Source organism: Pagrus pagrus (genome assembly GCF_965226575.1).
Source record: "Pagrus pagrus genome assembly, chromosome: 3".
Classification (NCBI taxonomy): Eukaryota; Metazoa; Chordata; class Actinopteri; order Spariformes; family Sparidae; genus Pagrus; species Pagrus pagrus.
This window is the reverse complement of record NC_140187.1, coordinates 24,602,068-24,622,616: the sequence shown is the minus strand read 5'-3', so window position 1 is coordinate 24,622,616 and position 20,549 is coordinate 24,602,068. Positions and strand designations below refer to the sequence as shown.

General features: G+C 42.6%; 1 protein-coding gene across 4 annotated transcripts in view; it reads right to left on the bottom strand.

Moving 5' to 3' along the window:
* cast (calpastatin) overlaps window positions 1-18,289 on the bottom strand; it is a 38,546-nt gene extending 20,257 nt beyond the window's left edge. The window contains exons 1-2 of one of the 4 annotated variants that reach the window (XM_084347937.1): window positions 18,070-18,289; window positions 16,526-16,612 (exon numbers count right to left, since the gene is read on the bottom strand). In XM_084347937.1, coding sequence (XP_084204063.1) covers window positions 16,526-16,612; window positions 18,070-18,126 — 144 coding nt within the window. In that variant the 5' untranslated portion in view covers window positions 18,127-18,289. The remainder of the gene's footprint in view (window positions 1-16,525; window positions 16,613-18,069) is intronic. The other 3 variants (XM_084347935.1, XM_084347934.1, XM_084347936.1) reach the window with 3 other exon arrangements.
* Window positions 18,290-20,549: the final 2,260 nt, after the last annotated feature.

Sequence of the window (20,549 nt, the reverse complement as noted above, 5' to 3'; positions counted from 1 at the left end):
AAGCAGAGTTGCAGTGCATGCTGGGTAGTAATGCATGATGTGTCAGATGTGTTTTTAAGGTTGATACTACACATGAAACTGAAATCCACCAGCTAAGATATTTTCATTTTAGATTTTAGTTATGAAGCTAATGTTGATACTGATGTTGGTGCTAATGCACCTGTATTTTGGTACATATACTAACAGATTACTTTGGTCAATACTTGACATTGACAGTATAAACAAATGTTTTTACATCAAGTATTAGTTTGTATTGTATTTTTGTTGTGTAGACATGAAAATAGCATACATGCCATCTCTGAGCGGGGCGCTGGGTTTTATGTTGTGCTTTGTGCTATAAAGTTAAAATAATTTCAACTTCCAACAAAACCTTTAGCAAAAGAGAAGCGTAATGCAAGAGATGAGCGCACAACAGGGCAAGCTGTACCGCAGGAGAACAGTGGTTTTGCTGGAGAAGCCCTTCTAGCCGATACAAAACACATGCAACAACAATCATGTATGTAAATCATGTATGTATTTATGAAGTGGATCAGGTTACGGAAAGCTGTATTTTCTTTGGTCATTTTATTTTGCAGGGAATGGGAAAAACTAGATCATGCAGACTGTCTCTGAACGGCATGATTTCATTTTAAGCGCACACTGAAAAAGTAGCTTTCATTTTGTTTGATTAAAGGGACTGTTGTGGTCACTGCAGTGGCAGCTTTCACCTTCATGACTAAAACATGATGTCAGATGTCTCTGTGACCAAATGACATCATTACTGTTCTCTATACTTTCCCTTACACTCGAAAACTGAAAGCTGGCAAAACAGTGGCAAACCAAAAGCTCTCAAAGGAAACGTGTCCAAACTAAACATAGGACCTTCAGCAAATTTTAAATGTGTCAGTTGAAATGAAAGGAAGTTGGCCAAGAGGATATGTTGACTCATTTGCCTTTTAGTCATATGAGAGCAGTCCAACAACAAAGTACAAGATTAAAACCATGGACGTGCTACGTTGCTAATCTGACTTTCTGCTCTTTGACCCCTCATACACATCCACGCGTATCTCCACGTCCGCAAGTGTTGCTCACTTACTACAGGTCTGAACAAATTCATGTTTACTGCTTAAATCAGCGTCCACATGCATTTGCATAAGATCAGATAGGAGATCTATGAGGAAATCATGCTTCAAACCACACACAAACAAAATAGTCTCCCCTCAGTCTGACAGTCAAAGCATTGCACAAGTCACCACCAGCTCCGCATTCACTGAGTGTGACAGCTGCCAGTTACAACAAACCACCCAGATACCTTTCCAACAGGCAAACACCCTGGTTTCATTCACAGTCCATTAAAGGAAACAATGCACTGTGTGACAGACAGGGAGGGAGCTATAAAGTGTGTTTACAAGATGACTCCCACTGTCAGAATCAGATCCGGAGAAAAATTAGCAATAAAACAAGAACATGCCAAAGAGTGAAGCACAAAGGTCTCTTCCCTCGACTGTCCTCTGAAATTAAAGGCTAAATTATCTTGTTGGCATTAAAATTAACATGCTAAAAGTTATTTATATATAAAGCCAGTAACAGCAAGCAACAACATGGGGCCAGTTTTAGGTATTTGCCACCACACTGAACCCTGGGCTCACCTGAGCTCCACCCAGACGCTCTGCAAGCTTTCTCTCTGCTCAGACTCCAAACTGCAGCATTCCTGCATTCCTCACACACACAGCTGTCCAGCAGACGGCTCTCTGCTTATAGATAACCGCATGTCTGACCATCCACCGGCACAATGCAAGCAGTGCACATACAGTTCAAGCTGCTTTTAGCACAGGCCTCACACACAGGTGACCTCAGGGAGAATTAAAAAAAGGATCCCGCTGGTGTAACTGTACATTCATGCTTTACCCACTGAGCTAAAAACAGCTCAAGTCTGGCTCTGCCTCCAGGTGAGCTTCTGCCCTGTGGCAAACGTGTATTTGCGGAGTTTTTGTTTTTCTTGAAAAGCTGAAACATGACACTCACATTCTAAGTAAACAGAGCAAAAGCAATATCTACTACTGTGCTGCACAGTGAAATATGGACCATTTACAACTAAAGCTGCAAAGAGCGATGGGAAGGTGGCCTATTATGTTTAAATTTTCCAGTACTAGTATTAGTACAATACCTGAGTTTGGCTACAGATACCAAAACACTTACTTTTATTTGTAACATAATTTAGAGAATATAAAATGTATTCCTACAAAATCCAAAAGAAGATAATGTTCTGAAGGTATCAAATGATAAGTGTGTAGGATTTAGTGGCATTTATTGGTGTGGTCACAGATTGCGACCAACTGAACACCCCTCTTCTCATCCTCCCCTACAGTGGCTGTTTAAATCGCAAATAATGCAAAAGGCCCTCTCTAACGCCAGTGTTTAGTTTGTTTGCTCTGGTCTATTGTAGAAACATGGCGGTGCAAGATGGCAAACTCTGCTACCTCTGTAGAAATAGAAGGCTCATTGTAAGGTAACGAAAACACAACGATTCTTAGTTTTAGGTGATTATACATAAATAATCATGAATATTGTGTCCCATTTCTGTCCCTGAGTTCCCCTAAATCCTACGTACTGTACCTTTAAATAATGTAACAAACAGCCACACAGAAATACTGTCTCAAACTGGCAACATGTTGGTTTAAATAAGGAAAAATAAGATCATAAGTAACATAAACAACCCAACATATCACACAGTGATATGTTGGGTTCAGTATCTCCTTTCAACACTTTCTATTTGTCCATACTTGGTTCCACAGACACATTTGAGGTCTGTACCAGAAAGTCATGAGGTTTGATAACCAGCCCTGCTAATGAGGCCTCACACTAGCTGCGCTATCAAATGTCATGCTAGCTGAAGCATCAGTTAAATTAAATTCTGTTAAAATATGCTTTTCCTGTCGACCTTGACTGGCCTTTGAATTTGGAGTCATTTAATCAGCTTTTCAAAAAACAACAACAAAGAAACCACACTGGGGACAACAAACACCAGCTCCAAGTGGTTTGTTACTTTGGCTCCGTGCAGGAGGATTTATGCAGGACTTCTCTCATGCAGCTAACAGCAGCTGACAGAGTAAGAGGAACAGCTCACAATCTGATCTGCAGAAAATCCTTCCTTCATGATGCTACAACATTCATTTAACACTGTGGTCACTTTTGTAGATTGTGATCTGACCGCTGTATCCTCCACTGCATTGTGAGCTGTTCCCGTTATTCTGTCCGACTCTTGTACACAGACAAAATCAAAGTGTGCACACGGAAGAAACTGCATACAGCTGTACCTGGTAGAAATTTTGTCGGGGTAAGGGGAGGGGCCGATAGTTGCCATGTACCTGTTTTATAAAAGGGACATATTGAGTTCACAGCTGACAGATGCATAGACAGCGGAAGAATGAAACACAACAGTACAAATAAACACCATGATAAATACGAACACACACACTGAAACGAAAATGCACATAGAGGCCGACATATATACTCAATTATTATTAAAAGGGGCTCACAGACCTACGATGAACTTTCTTTACTTTATTTCAACTATAACACTGGCTGACACAGAAACACACACAGAAAACAGTTCATGTGACACACAGCGAGAGGGAATGTCCTGCTCACTGCAGCCGCAACAGCAGCAGGCAAGTGTGAACATCTTTTTAGACAAAAACCTCCGAAACCAAAACCCACTGCTTTCCGGTCACTTAAGTTGGTGCTTGACCACACTTCCTGTGGTGCGACACATGACCCCCACACTCACACATACACTCATGCATGTGTGCAGAACCACAGAGCTTTAGCCATCACAGCAGTAACCAGTGAGGGCGACACTGACTGACGCCGCTCGGGACAGGATATCCACATCATGACCCATCTGGGAGAGCTGTTGGCTGAAGCTCGAGTGAGTGCGGTCAAAATAGACACAAGACTTCAGAGCTTGGCTGATGGCAGCACAGAGCCATCTGAAACATCGCCCCCTTCAAACTGGCATTCATTTTGACACAGACGGAAACAGTCGATGTGCTCGAGGTTTTCCTGTTTCAGCCAGGACACGTCTGCACATACGTTCGCTGCATCAGACCCTCCCGGACTGCTCTTTACATGACGCACATAACTCACAATGTATTTGTCTGTTAGAAACAATGCAGCCGTACCCGACTACTGCGATTAAAGCAGTAGCGTCAGGCAGCAATGAAAACTGATGACTAACGCTGGGCCCCACCCAACAAACCACAGACACGCACACGTGAATAAGGCTGGAAGCAGCTCCTTAGCTAGCTGCTGCTGCTGCTGCTGCTCCAAAATAGCACTGGCAACTTGTCTAAATGCTCGCTCGTGATAATGTGGATCACCTCGGCTCAGAGGTGGAAATGACGAAGGCTGCAGTTGGTGTTACACGGCAAGAATGTGGAGCAGAGGTCTGAAACCGTTGTTGTCTTCTGTGCAGAGCTCTGTGGGGATAAGTGTGGGTGAACTCATAACTACTTTAACAGGCTATCTGTGAGGACAGCGTGCTGTTAATACTCTTAACTGTCACATCAACAGCCCTGTGCTGGTTTTACTGTATTCTTCATTTGCCTTTTATTGCAAACTGACATGCACTTTACCTCGAGAAGAGAGCAAGCAGGGGTGAAGCACATCCATTGTTGATCCTGTAAGTTTGTCCATCACACTAATGCAGGCATAATGCCGACGACGAATAAGCAGCAAACCCTGGTTTACAGAAGTCTGGATACTGTTAGATGATTTTGTTTAAAGGTGCAATATGTAGTTTTTAACCAGAAGAGAACGATCTTTATTGACTGATTTTATATGCCTAGACAAACTCAATAAACCAACTCTTTAAACAAACTTTAAAGTTTCATGCTGTTTTACTTTGTTTATATGTGGCGGACCCTGCCACCTTTCTACCTGGGGATGTTATTTTCCTCTGAGAACAGCTTGGTTACTCAGTTATGGAAACAATAATGAGTTTGAATTTGTATCATTACCTCATTAATATTGTTTAAGTTTAAATTCCTTCTCCAAATCTACACAGTGCCCCTTTAAAGCCATTAAAAGAGTTAGTGCTTCTATATTAATAAAAAACAAGGGCAGTATCATTGAGTAAACATATCCAGTTGCTTGTTTACTGTTTGTTTGGATCCCCTTTGTTGTTACCTTAGGGACAATTCCTTCTCGGGGGCCATAAAAGAAACAGTAACGCAGCAATCTGTCGTCCTTTGCCAACTTTCCTTAACTTTGCCGCAAACTGGATCAACAAAAGCTGCTATCTCACACAAACACAACCCCACAGCAGCCGTCAAACTGAGTCGACAGGTATCAGTCAAACAGGAAGCCCTTCCACACACACACACACACTTACATGAGAGCGAGCACGAAGGGGAAATACTCCCAGATACATACCATAGGTTTGATTGTGAGTGTATATCCTCTATATATCCTGCTGTGTACACTACCGAGATGCTCCCTTGCAGCTGCTTCACCTTAGATTCCCGCTATCAATCCACATAAGCATGCACATACACACATGTAAACACACACTGACACACACACCCAGCAGTGCAAAACTTGTTGCTCCGCCTCCTTGGGAGCAGTACAACAAGCCAGTGCTGCTCGGGCTCCACCTCCTCAGCCAAAGGCTAGCAGAGGAGGCTCAGTCAGATTGGTCAGTCGCACACAGACCCACCCACTGCTCAGCGCCTGCCAGGAAAATAAAATAAGTCAGCTTGAGGGAAACTTGGGGCTGGGTCAGGGCGATCTGTGCGAGGAGGGGATGTTCCAGTTCGATAACAGACATGATGGCCTACATCAAGATGTTATCACGAAGAGTCACTGTCGAAGGATGAAGCAGTAAAGAGACAGAAGTAGATCTGCTGGAGTGGTGTTGTTTGGCAGAGTCTGGGTGTGTCTGATACACTCACTGCTTAGGAATCTAGACTGCAGAGCCACTGAAGCAACAGAGACAGAGCGTGTGTGTGTGTGTTGTTGGAAAGAAAAGAAGAGAGGGAGGGGGAACACGTCACATGTAGTCCACACCACACCCAAAGACAGCCCGAGCAGAGAAAAATGTAAAAAAAAAAGGTGCAAGTTTAAGACAGACACAGTTGGAAGGAAGGGACCTGAAACAATGTGATCATCAACACACGTTCAGGCATGCTCTCCATGGCCTCCACAGCTCTTTAAAGCAGCCCCTGAACAAAGGAAGGGACAGGAAACACAGCAGCTGGACAGCAGCCAGAGGTGATGTAAGAAATTCAGAAACAAGCATGGCAGTGTGACCTCTAACCCCTCTCAGCAACCACACACTTCACAGTATTGATTAGCTGATAGTTCGCTACCTACTAAAGTTAATCCACAGACTTTTAAATACATCTCAGATGGAGCACTGCAAACCTCAAAACATGTGAAGCATGTTGAAGGGGAGGGCTCTGGAGGACAGCGCCCCCCTGTGTCTAAAGATACTCAAAGCACTTAGATGAAGATGAATGGAGGATTGTGTGAGAGTCATCTGCTGCGTGGGCTCACTGTGTCTGTCAGTGTCTGTATCAGTCTGTTGTTTTATGGTGAATGAACACACGTCTGGCATGTACTGTATGTGTGCCACGCTTGTTTTGTCTCCGCACTATAATAAACAGTAAAAAAGTATCTTATTTATGAAGGAAATTCAGATTTAACCACGACTGATTAATCTGTCCCTGCAGAGTTCCTATGGTTGAAGACAAAAACAGCAGCACAGCTGAGAAACGTTCAAACGCTCAATCCAAGTTTGTTATTCTGAGTAATCAGTGTTGTAACAGTATTTGTCCTTGATCCGTGTCGCAAACGACGCCATGTCGGGCCGTGGTATTTTTGGATAATGGGCCTAGGTCCTTGAAAAGTCCTTCAATTTGATGTTTAAGACGTGGGAACCCTGGTCCCCTGGGTAAAAATGGTGCTTTTTAAAGCAAAGAAACAAACAGAAAGCTCAGTTTGTTTTGTTTTGGGGCTGTATTTGACCCACTTATTGTTATTTTACAAACACAGTTGGAGGCACTTTCCTTTTCATGTCACCGCACAATGAACTCTAGCTGCTGCTGAAGATACATTGTTCTCTTTTCTTCCTAGACTTGCTTAAAGCTACACTATGAGGGATTTTCCAGAAAACAATTTATAGATTCATATCTGGAGAAGGGTGGTTGATTGTTAAGAGCTTTAATTTAGTGCACATCCAAATGAGAATGAGACTGTCGACTATCTCCCTCCAGAATTGCTCACTGCACCTTTAAATGGTGTGCTCACAAACAGCACCCGATAATTCCTGCACGGTAGCTATGCCTTTAAACATCAGCCAAGTCAAGCTGATGATTACAGGACACAGGAATATCTCCTTGAATAAAGAGTATGGTGGATGTGTTTTCTTCTCCAGAAGAATGGTGTGCCTTGTTCCTAAATTCCTCTGACCGTATCCTCTTTGTCCAAAAATACATTTAAAGAACAAGTAGTCCGACCACATTATCTCCTCAACGTGTTGCACAACCCCTGCCCCGGCCCTGGCATCTCCCTGCCAGGAATGTTTGTGTCCGTTTTGGGACCTTTCACAATAAATCTTCTCTTACTGCTTTGCCCTTTAGCTTTTGTGTCTTTGACTCTGTCGTTGTTTATGTGTGTGCGAGAAAGAGAGAGAGTGTTGGCATGTTTCTGTAAGAAAACTGGATCCAAACATCTTATTTGGTAACCCCTGGTAACACTAATCTTTGTTGACAACTAATGGGCCGGGACCCACCCATCCAGAGGGATCGCCCAATCAGAGCTGTGAAGCTGGTTTCTTGTCTGAACTTCTTGCTTCTGTTTCTATGAGCTCAGATAAAAACTCTAAGTGGGAGTCTGCATAGTCTCATGTTTCTCAAACTAAGTCTGTGGGAAGGCACAGGAGTGATTGTATACTTTTGCTGGCATGAGATCACAGTTAAAACCATTTACACTGAAAACTCAGATAAACAGGGAGAGAGGCGTATTTTGCCAAAAGGTTTGAGAGGTTATAAAAGACTGTGTGAAACTGGTTGGTCTGATTGTGAACAGTATCTGCCAGAAGGAATCCGTGTTCTCCGTGTGAACTTGTCGTTGCGTGGAAAACTTGACAAACCAGACTCATTTTCCTTTAAGAAACACAGTAACATGGATTAAACCTGCGATGGTAATCGATCTGAATGTCAGCATGGTTGTAACAATGACATCACTGCTGGTAATGAGGTTACTGGCAGAGATAAATCTACAAGGGATGACTGCTCAGCTCTGTAACTCTCAGCTCACAGCCCTGTTTCCAGCAGCAGGAAGCAGCTGCTTCCAGCACACAAGCTCTGAGAAGTTAGTTAACAGTAGTTAGAAGAGCAATGACTTCTTTTCCATCGAGGAAAGCCTTCAGTGCCATTCTTTGCTCTCCTTTTAATGAAATAGACCCCACAGTTCTGATGTTAAAGCAGCATCTATGCTACCCTCTTGAGGAGCCGCCATTGTTGCTTTCAAACGGAAAGCATCTATGGCTGGTGTGGCTGGGCGTCACACCCACAGCTGCCAGTGGTTCCTCATGGGATGCTGATTGGTTCAACCACTGTGTGTTCTGCCACAAGAGCATAGCTTGAAGCCAGGCAAAATAGATTTACAAGCTCACATATCATGGGATTAATCAAATCCAGCTGCCTCACAAGTTGGAGACCACAAACATGGCTAAAAAGACTTAATGAATAGTTGAATGATTTTGTTTATCAGGTGGCCAGAGACACGACTCCAAATATATGCTAATGCTGCTAATGCTTCACCCTGATCTAAAATGTTGGAGCAACCAAAGTACATCACCATGCCTCGATCCTTATGCTACTAGTCTGACTGAAAAATGGAAATTAAGTTTATGTATTCTCCTTTAGTCCTTGGATTCATCTATTCAGTTTTGGAAACACAATACAAAAGTGTGAACTGTGAAATGTGAAATGTCAATAATAACGATAACTGTCTGTCTGCATCACCCTAAATGTAACTTTTCTGTTGCTACTTTATCAGCTAATAGGAGCGCTAGCTGCACGGCTAACTGAGCTAACTAGCTAATGGCAGCTGCAGTTGGCTTACATATTGCACCTTTAAGGGTACCAAATTATTGTGTAATAATGTATTTTGAGGTTAACTTGAAGTCTCAATCTATTAAATCTGAATCACTGTTGATTTATGGAGCGTTCAAGTGATGATGCGATGCTCGGAAATCTCAGTGACACAGCACTGCCCTATGGAGAATAATGTTAATCTGACAGCTTCATTCCTTTAAAAAATCACTATTCAACAGCTAACTTGTCCCTCTTTTAGCCATTAAAACACGTCATTGTAGAACAATGACTTCAGTGCATTGGTATCCTAAATAACAGGACTGACAATGACGAAAAAATCTGAGGAGTCAAACCAGTTTGGTACTTAGGTGAAAATAGAAATAGTGACACCTGTTGAACTCTCCTTCTCTGGTTCCCCCTTGTCCATCCATACCATATAATGTCCTGTGCTCAGCTGCATGTCCACGTACCATTTCTAAATTTAGCACTGCACTTTCCCCCTGGTTTGTTGACCCACACTTCATCCCACACAAAAAACACACAAGTACATTTGGACCTCTCTCCACCTTCCTACCATATCTACTGTCAGTTAGATAAGGCTTATCTATGCTGTACATCTACAGATTAAAGGCTCATCCTGTTTGCCTAACATTACAGGACAAGACAGAATAAATCTTTGGAGCACAGGGGCCACAACTGACTTCAACTGTCAGCCATTTTGAAAATTAGCTCATAATAATCACAAGCTTGCTACAACGTCATCATCAACTTCGGCCTGCTACTCGGATGTGCTTATGTGAAGTAATACCAAGAATCTCTAGCCTTATATCACATTACAATTTCCAGTAAGCGTCAAGCCACTGGGTCTTCATTACCTATTACCTTACTTGTCACAAACATCATGTGGCTACGAGCGCCAGCTTTTCCTCAAGCACGTCAGATGTAAACAGACAGCGGGACAAGAGTTCAAGAAGAGTTTGGTGGTGAACAACAACGCAGGTGAGCCCAGAGGCCTGGACACTCTCCTGGAGTTGATTTTATATAACCGACATAACAAAAAGCCTGAGAGCAACGTTTGGATCAGCAGCCAGCTCAAGCCAAACTGACAGTGCAGCGAGAAATTTGACAAGTCCCGCTGAATGCTGGGAAATACCACATGGGCTCCCTGAAGGCTGAATGCCAACACATTTAACAGGAAATGAAGGGATAATATTTTGCAGCACAGGATATGTGTCAACAAATGTGGCTGTGTATTTATGCTCACATGTACACAGTGTTCTCTCGCTTTCTTTCTGGCACAAGCGCACACAGCCTGAGGGTTTATTACAGAAAGCCACGCGCTGAAGCATCACATCAATACAGCTGATCCCCTCCCACTGTTCAAAACATTTGATTTCTCACTTGGCTCTGGCTTACATTCACAAACTTTTCACAGGGGGAGTAGTTATAGGACTTAATGATATTTGAACTTTGTCATCCAGACACCTTGTGACATGATTTCAGTAAACGGCACATGACACCGGCTCTTGCAAACCGACCCTGCTGGTTTGTGGTTACTGATATTAACGAACACCACAGGGGAAATTCAAGTTTTGATCTGTCATTGCCTAAAAGCGGAAAAGTCTAAATGCTTAATGACATCATACTCATTTGATCAAATGACTCATCAGAACTGTACTGAAGTCAATCCTTGTGCTCCAGGCCAGTAAAATAACAACAACCAGTGTCTGGACTTGAGGTTTGTTTTTTTATTATTTTTATGTTGACTTATCATCATCTGTGAAGTTGCTATGCAGGGCATTCTTAACACGTGATATAAATGACTGTAAACCGGAATAAATAATAAATGCAAATAGATATTTTTTCTTCATTCAAATAGCAGCACAAGCAACAAAAAAATGGCGACAACCTCAGTTGATAAAAGTCATAAATTTCAGGTGCATCGGTGCCTCAAGTGAAAATGTTAAGTTGCATAAGACAGAGTCACTCTTTTAGCTCAGTCTTTGGTCTCTACCAACTCTACAGAGGGACATATCAGGTTTTTTTAGCTGCTAATGTTCACCAGCTAGTCGCTAACTGTGTCTCTTAAGTGGTCTGATCCTGAGCAGGTTGTGTACAGAAGGTTTTTTAGAACTTTTTTTACTGACAGACGCCCAGCAGCCGAAAACACTATGAGAAAAACAAGCGTGAACCAAAACATTAAACTACAATTTTTACCTTTGCAATTTCTGTTACTTTCGCTTAAGTTAAAGGTGCAATATGTGAGAATTGACCACCTGTTGAATTCACACTCAAAACAAATACGGGGCAGCATATCACCAGTTAGCTAGTTAGCTGAGTTAGCTGTACAGGTAGCAGTCAGGACTGGGACCCTCGGAGCACCAGGGTAGTGTTGGTGTTTACATTGGTTGTCACGGTTGCTTTAGACCAGGATGGGCCAGGACTAGCTGGACCTATGGATGAACATACTAACTTCAGAAGATATGTCTGCAACACAATATAGTTATCTTTTTCACATTCTGTTGACAATTTATTTAATTTTTGAACGTTTTCAACAAAGAATTTTACATTTACATTACACATTAGGGTCTCTACTGTAACAGTCGTACTGTACTTACAATACTTCTTAGTTAATAGGTATTGAAGCAGTTTGAATGATGCTGTAGTATGTGATGTAAATTATTAATCAGTTATAAATCCACTGCACTGTTGAAACAGCTGATTTGTATCACAGCATGCAAACACAAGTGTCAAATGTCAGGACTGATGAGTACAATCCCCACTAAGCTCTTAATGGATGTGTGTGTGTGACAGTCAGGAAACCTTTCAGACGTGTGTGTAAGTGTTCAATTGTCGTCTTGTCCTTTTTAGACTTTGTTCTGATGTGTTTCCCCAGTGGCCATTTCCTGTCATGATAATGGCTCCAGAGGACAGTGAGCTGTGGGGGAGGCAGACTGCCGCAGGCCAGTAGTCGGAAGAATTTTGTCCATAAACACAACAAAAAACCTCCCCACAAAAATCTGAAGGCTATCTGTGAGCAGTCCTCCTCCCAGTGCACGTTTTCTATTGAACCTTAAGCACATAAAGTGACTCAGAGCACATTAGCTCAGCCCTGATAATAAAGAAGTGACATGTACTGTGGATCTGTCAAATATCACCACACAGCCGCCTTCTCTATGAACCTGTGTCAGTGACAGGCTACAGGATGTCCTATCAGTGAGGATGTGTGATTTTAAGTTGTGCAAAGAAAAATAGGAGATCTCTTTGTTCTTGAAAAAAAATAGAGCAAGAGTGTGTGTACACATGGACACACATGCTCAGCATAGCTACACACCCTTTCAGATTGCATGATCTTGCTGCAGATTGTCACATGGGAATGCTATTCGGGCAACACCTATAAACTATAACCCCTGTTCAGAGAAATACAGAACTTATTGTTCCTTTTAATGACAATACAATCAGAATATTCTCAAGAATATGTCATTTGAAAACAACCATCACTAACAAGTATTTATGCACTTTCTACAAGAGCCTGTCCCAACAGGTAGAGACCGAGGCAGGCCTCGTCCAAGCCTCGGTTTAATATCTGACTACTACAAACCACAAACTCTGACTCTGAACTGGTGGAGACTGACCGGCAGACTCACATTCCAGCAGAGAGAGAGGGAGGGAGGGAGGTCTCACTTGGACTGAAGCCAAGACAGTTTTCCTCCTTATGTGAGTTTCCCCTATAAGTCCTTTGTCAAACGCACAGCACGAACCAGACCAACAGAACCAACAAGAACAGCTGCATTACTATGTACATTTAAACTAACGGGCCGACTTACATTAGCAAAACAAAACACACGTGGACACTTTTGCATTAGCTGCTCAGCACATACCACGGCACAAGCACACACTACACATAGACACACACACATCTGAACACACCTGCTCCTCCACGGCCACATCCCGCAGGGCCGGGGCGTCCCGTGGGCCTCGGATCCAGCTCAGTATCTGGCCCATGTTGGCTGAAAGTGCCTCCGAACGTGTGTGTGTGTCTGTCTGTCTGTCTGTTTCTGTCAGCCTCTGCCTTGTCTGTCGGCTTGCAGCATGTTTCCAGTGCACGGGGAAGGCAACGGGACAGGGAGAGAGAGAGGGGAGGGACTGGAGGGGGGTGTGGTCGTGGAGCAGAGGCGAAGGGAGGGGGGGGCTCAGATGTGGAAGAAGTCACAAGAGGCCGGGCCGTAACTCTCTGGGCTATAAAGGGAAGTGAGCTGACGTTGGATTGACACCCACCAACCTGATGAGGGGCCACATCTGAGCTGCTTCTCAGGAGAAACAGATACGGATCTAACACACACACACACACACACACACACACACACACACACACACAAGGGCACACATGCATGAAAATATGCCTGCATGTGCAGATGTGTGAACCTATTTTTTGCAGTGTGCTGTATCTTAAACTTTTATCTGAGACAAGCTACTTATCAACACACACCCATGTTTGTGACTTGAGCACACACCGGCATAGCAGACACACACACATGCTTATGTACACACTACACGCAGCAATACAAGACAGCTTGTGCAACCACCACCGGCGCCTAATTGCCTCTGAGAATAAAGGGAGGGGCAAACTTTATATTACATCTGCGTCAAGTAACCACGAGAGACGAGACTGATCTGAAGGAGTAATGTCAGGGGAGGATACTGATTAAAGCATGATTATTACAACATCTGGTCACCAGGTCGAAATCGGTGAAAAGCCACCGGAGGAGACAGTGTAAGGTTGCTATCAGTGGGATTTCATCATTAATCAGTGTATATAGGAAACAAGAATGTAGGGAGTGTTCCTACTGAGCCCATGAGTAATAGATTTACTAAAGCTTAAGGCTTGGGTGTTGGCTTTCTGAACCCACAGTACTTTTATTGAAGAGACATGCTTTATTTGAACAACACAAAAGACAACATTGAACTCTATACAGCCTTCCACATATAAAATGTGTGGAACAAGTACACTCAGGAGTACCCAGAGTCATTACTTATCTCCTATTGTTTTCATGTCTTTTGCATCAGAGCGAGCGCAAACTGCAATTCCACTCATAGCTCCGAGGCGTTCACCTCACCTATGACTTGTGTGGATTGTGTGTCCCTTTGGGCAGCTCTCGGGTGGGGTGCGAGACAATACTGTCTTTGAGTGAGTCAGTACGATGGAATCGGTCTGCGAGCCTCTTAGTTGCGAGCGTTTTAGTAGCACACCTCGGCAGAATAATGTGCAAATAATGAGTTGAAACCAGCCAGACACGAAACTCCTGTTTGTGGTTGAACAAATGTCCAGCTGTCCCTTTAAGCGTGCCACGTGGCAGGGTTTAAGGATGCAAAAAAGAAGTCACACCACACTGGGTGCTGTACCAACATGAGCGTGAATGGCAGAATTAAAACCTAAACACATGAATGAATGTCAGTGGACATGGATAATTAAAGAATATATCTGTTGTGTGAATGAAAGGTGCAATATGTATGTAAGATTTTAGTGGAAAACATCCAAAATTAACTAAAATTATCACCAAAATTTGAAGAAATAACAGTTTTGACATTATAACATTTATATATTATGTTGCAGAGATATATACGGAGTCTAGCATGCTAACTAGCTAGCCCCAGCCTGTCCTTGTCCAAAGCTCCTGTGCTCGCTGTATAAACAAGCTCCCGGTCCAGACAGCTAGCTTCACGACTAACTGAGCTAACCAGCTAATGGCATCTACATTTAGCAGCAGTTAGCAGTTACTGTAGTGATATGCTGCCCCCTATGTGGTACTTCTCTTTAGATTTTGAGTACAATGCTAGACCGGTGGACTGCGTTTCAAAACATGGCGCCTACATTACCCACAATGCAACTAAGGCTTTGAACATATCTCCTTTATTCCATCTGAACTGCCAGTGTGTTCACACTGCGATGGAATGAAGTCATACAAGTTTGCATCCTTGTTCTGTACCTGATGACTTCAGAAAGGAGAAAGAAGAACTAAGTATGTGCAGCACGGGCACACACTTGTATCCATGCATTGTACATGTTGCAATAGACTTCTGACAATGTACATGCCTGCACATGTGTGTACGCATGCACATACGGGCGTTGGCACAAGCCCCCACAGACACACCTTTGTCGATGCGCCGTGCCAAATGACCCAGCCTGTAAAACTAGCTGGTGCACCATGGGAAACAGGCATCTTCTGATGTAAACTCCCAAAGATCTACCTGAACTTGTATCACTTGTTTGGCGTGTGGTGGCATCGCAAATCATTTTCTTCTTTTCAGATTTGCATAAAAAGATTAATCCAGTGACAGATAGTGAGTGCAGAGTGTTAACCAATAGAATACAGCTAGTTAAATGTATGACCAGAATGCAAATGGATGAATGACGTCCCAGTGCCACGTTAATGCGCATCTGTAACTGGACTCCTCGGCTAGAGTGGCGCTCTTCTTTATATTTAGACCCATGTCGTACTACAGTCACCCAGCAGTTCATACATCCACAAACTTCTGCACCAGTCTGATAACTCTACAGCCAATACATCTTTTACATCATTGTAAAAAAAACAACAGGAAGTGTATTTTTCGAGTCAGGCAAGAGTTGTTCGTCGAGGTGAAAGTCTGAAAATAATCTTAGAAAAATGTCTTCTGAATAGATGAAGACGATTCCTAGTAAAGATAAAGGTTTATACTCATAAAGATAAAAGTAGCTCGGCCATTTTTCTTAAAAGGACAAATGAGTCTAAGATAATGAAGACTAAGTGCTCAATGAGAACAAAGACGACATTGTCTGAGGTTATTTCTCTGTAAGACTCTGAACGAACCAGATCGTTGGTGGTTGGGGGGAAAGAGGGCAGAGTGTGTGGTTACCACACCTCCTCATCAACAGCAAGACTGAACACACCAACAACTTTCCCAGGCTGCAGGCTCACAGACGAGCAGCTCTTATCTGAGGAATCAGCATTTTACCAGCTCAGGGAGTCTCAAGTGGTGACTGTGCTCAGCAGAGGGAGACAAACACAAACTCAGAGCTTCTTTCACATACGTATATACTGAGATCAGCACTGTCTTTTGACTTCAGAGCAATATGCAGTCATATGCAGGATTGCAGATATACAGATTACAGTTACAGATAGACAGATATACATTATATCTGTATATCTGTAACAGTTACAGATACACATTCTTAAATATTTCATCTAAAACATCTGCTTCAACCCTGCCTGCTCCTCAAGTGAGCCCAAGGTTTTTTCAATCCTTCTTCAACAGAGCTTAAATTGAAACTAAAACTCGTCAAGAATCCCTAAAAGAAAAATCAGCCTTGCAAGATTCTGTCAGAAGCAAAATAAATTCAAGAACTCCTCTTCTCTGGTTTCACTGTGCATCTGTGAGACAGCAGGAGGAGGTGAAGTCAGTACCTTGCCATAGCTGGACCATGCAGGACTGCAGGCTGTGAACCTGCTACCGTGATGTACTTCAGGTTGGGAAGCAGCTGCTCCACCTTTCTACAAACACACACACACACACACAAACACCAGCCAGCTCGTTATTGGAGGTGCACAGGCTTTGAGAAAGAGTTTTTGGCTGTAAGTTCAACGGAACGTCTGTTACAGGATGCAGCGAGAAGAAGCTATTGTGTTGCTGCTTTATTCATTTAACATGTGACGGGAAAGTGTTCCTTAACAAACCCATTGTTACTTTTTAACATGTTTCGCGAATAAACAAACCGACCTTAAAAGGACAACGCAGTTTCATACTGTTTTACTTTGTTTATATTTGGCGGACCCTGCCAGCTTCTAGCTTCAAACAGTGTTCTGGGACCTTAGTTTCCTCTGAGAACAGCTTGTTTGTACAGTTATGGAAAAAATAAATATTTCTGAGTTGGTATTATTACCTAATTAACATTGCAAATTGTAAAATTTTGAACTTCTTCAAAACTACACAGTGCCCCTTTAACATCTGATCCTAACCTCTAGGAGGAACAACTGGAACAAACTCAAAGCTGAAACGAGTGTTTAAACAGTCACACACACCCTCGTCTATCAACACTTTGTGTGACACAATGTGGGCACAGCTCTTACATTCATGTATTATAACTGATTATGATCCTCTGCTGACTATGCCAAGTTTCAAAGATCATTCAATAGAGCCTGAACACTATCAGACTAGTTGTGCTGCTTTTCTGCACACTGAGACAGCTTCTACACAGGTGCCAAGTTTACCTACAAAGACTTATTAGCGTGTTTTGCCAGAGGGGAAGAGAGGCAGAGAAGAGGGAAGCAATGTACTCACAAGGCTGTTCCAGTATGCTGCATACGCCATGAGTGATCAGGAGGCGAAGGAATAAAGATTCAACCCTGCACTGCCAGCCACTATCTCCTGTCCTCACCGCAGGATCTACTTTTTCATGCCTCCCTAAACAGTGTGCCACTCCCCACACACACACACACACACACACACACACACGCTTCAGATAATTACGACAAAGCTGTCTGTACTCCTTGTCTTCTTCTGACTCAGGCTGATTCCACTGAATTCAATTCTTTCTCCAGAGCGTCCAGCTCTTCCGCATAGCCCATGATTATCCAGTACCAGTGTGTGTACCACCCCCACACTCCCATCAACCATCACTCACACACACACACACACATTTCCAAAAGAGGAACTTGTTTCCAGCGCCAGCAGCTCTCCAGCATTTGGCAACAATAGCCGATGTTATCAGCATCGACTGGCCGAGGATGCCGAGTCATAGGCGCGGTTAATCGATGCAGCAGCCGTCCTGCAGCAATACGCGTCACATTCACTCCAAAATACGCACGGAAAGTGTCCAAACTCGAGGAAAAGTGGATGATTTTTCACTGCGAACTTGCAGTGTTGTCTTAGAAGAAGCCATTTGTGTGTTTGCATCCTCACACACACCCTGAAGCATCCAACCCTCACCCAGTGAGAAAGAGCAACTTACTTCTTTCGCCTCCTTTGCGCTCTTGTGCTGACCGTGGCTTTTCTTCTTCTGTGGCATCTTTAAAACGCGGATAGATGAACTTTAAAAGTGTCCTTCTGCGTCCTCGGTCCCTTGTTTTTTGGGAGTAAGAGTAGGCTGATCTGCCCCTCTGAGCAAACATAAGTTGCCCCTCCCGCTGAAAACACTTCTGGCGTCTGATGATTGATCAAAGCTGGCACAAACTAAATGTTTAGTGTGCAGCCCGGCTGTGTGAGTGCTTATTTAAGATGGAGCTGCAGCAAGTGAGGTCTTGCAGAGGGAGAGGTTACATATCACATATGATGTTCAGCTACACTGCTCCACACACTGTAACACAGTAAAACAGCCTTTACATTTACGCACACACGAGATCATATAAAGAGAATAACAGCCGTGAACTATATGTCTTTAAACTGCGTTAACTGTGTGATCCAGTGCATGTGAGGACATGTCCGTGTATTTCTGTGCTGAAATCTTCGTGTAACACTGAGTTCTGTGCAGGAAGAGCCTTCAAACTGGATTTTTTTGGCATGAAGAGACACACCCCACCGCCCAGGGAAGAGTTGACTCACCGCTGATGTTATCCTCGTACTCTCTCCCTCTCTATGCAGCGCAAGGTGGCCCTCTGGTGGCCAAGAGAGGGACTGTGACACGACCACAAGAAAAAACAGTCCTGCATTGAAAATTCTACTTAAGCACGTAGAACATGTGCTTTACGTATTAAAGAGAAAACTGGCCCATGTGACATTTATATTGGGTTATTATTACTCATGCATTACTATAAAAGCAGGATTTTACTGTTGCAGTTGGATGAGGTGGAGTAAATTTCATACTGGACTGCAACGAATGATACATTTAATTTCTGCCAATATTCTGCTATTTTAACTTTGGTTTGGTTTGTTAAAATTCTGATAATAGTGAGAAATGCCCTCAATAATGAACACCTTCACAATGCTTGTTTTGTCCGATCAAAAGACCACACATCAAAACTATTAACTAAGTCAAAATCATTGAAATATTTAAAGCAACATTATGTAGAAATTGGCATTTTGTACGTCCCATTTGGCGCCCCCCACAGTTTCTGAGTGCAACACCACTACTGTAAATACAAATCCCAGGTCTGTACTAGTTTGTCAGATGTGATGTAGGTGCTGACTACAAACAAAACTCATTACGTCGTCACAATGTTATGTGTTGAAAACTTGTATGTTGAAGTAAACATGTATGTAGCGCTGTGATCCGACCCTCTCACTGAAGTTACATAGTGCAGAAACAAGTGATAGGAGGCGGAGTGGCTGAGACAGAGACACTGTTCATCCTGTTACATGACACTGAACAATCAAAATCATTCTGAAGCTGTTACTTTAAGGTAAAAGTTGCATAATGTTGCTTTAAGTATTAAACAAACTTGATGCAGAAACTTGGTCCGCGTGACTTTTAAAGGCTTCTATTATATATCGGTAAAGTATTATTACTCGTGCATTAATATGAAAGCAGGATTTTACTGTTGTAGTTGGATGAGGTGGAGTTAACTTTGTACTGGACTGCAACAAATGATTCAATTCATTTCTTTCATTAATCTGCTATTTAACTACTAATTAATTGATGGTCTGGCTTGTAAAAAAATCTGATGATAATAAGAAATGCAGTCACAAACTGACATATTTTCAATAATTGTTTTGTCCAACCACGAGTACAAACCTCAAAATTATTAAAAATTACATAAAACTATGAATGAAAATCCCAAATGATTATCATAGTAGTTGACAATTAATATTTTGTCAGTCGACTAATCATTTTAGCTGTGCTTGTGTTTATACAGTTTGGTAGTTAAGTTTATAACAAAACATCATATGTATAAGCTTGTATGCAAAAAATATAAATAAAGTAACTAAACTACAGCTGTCAAGTACATGTAATGAAGTAAAACGTACAATATGTCCCTCTGAGATGTAGTGGAGTGGAGGTAGAACGTGGCAGGAAAAGAAAAAAGTCTTAAGGTATGTACTTGTACTTCAAATTTGTACTTAAGTACAGTAATTGGGTACATGTGATGTACCCAATTACTGTGATGTGATGCTTTTTATAGATGCTTCAAACACATTTCGGTCTACTTGTCGATGTTTCTTCTCCACGGTAAGTAAAAATGGTAGTGTTAAACATGACAAATAAGCCTTGTTGTGTTTAAGTCTCTTCAGTGTCATAGTACGCAACGGTATGAGAATCAGTTTTGTTAAAAAGCTTAATAACATACGTATGATGTCCGTTAAAAGATATCCAGAACAACATTATGATTTGCCTGATATGTGGACTGATACTGTATATTATAGAAGACACAAAAGAGAAATCGATACAAACAAATCCAGCACTGATTGGTGCACTTCCTGTCTGATCTGCCTCCTGTGAGCACACACACACATTTCCATTGTCACTTCTCTCAGCGGTGATGTCAGCGTCAGGGG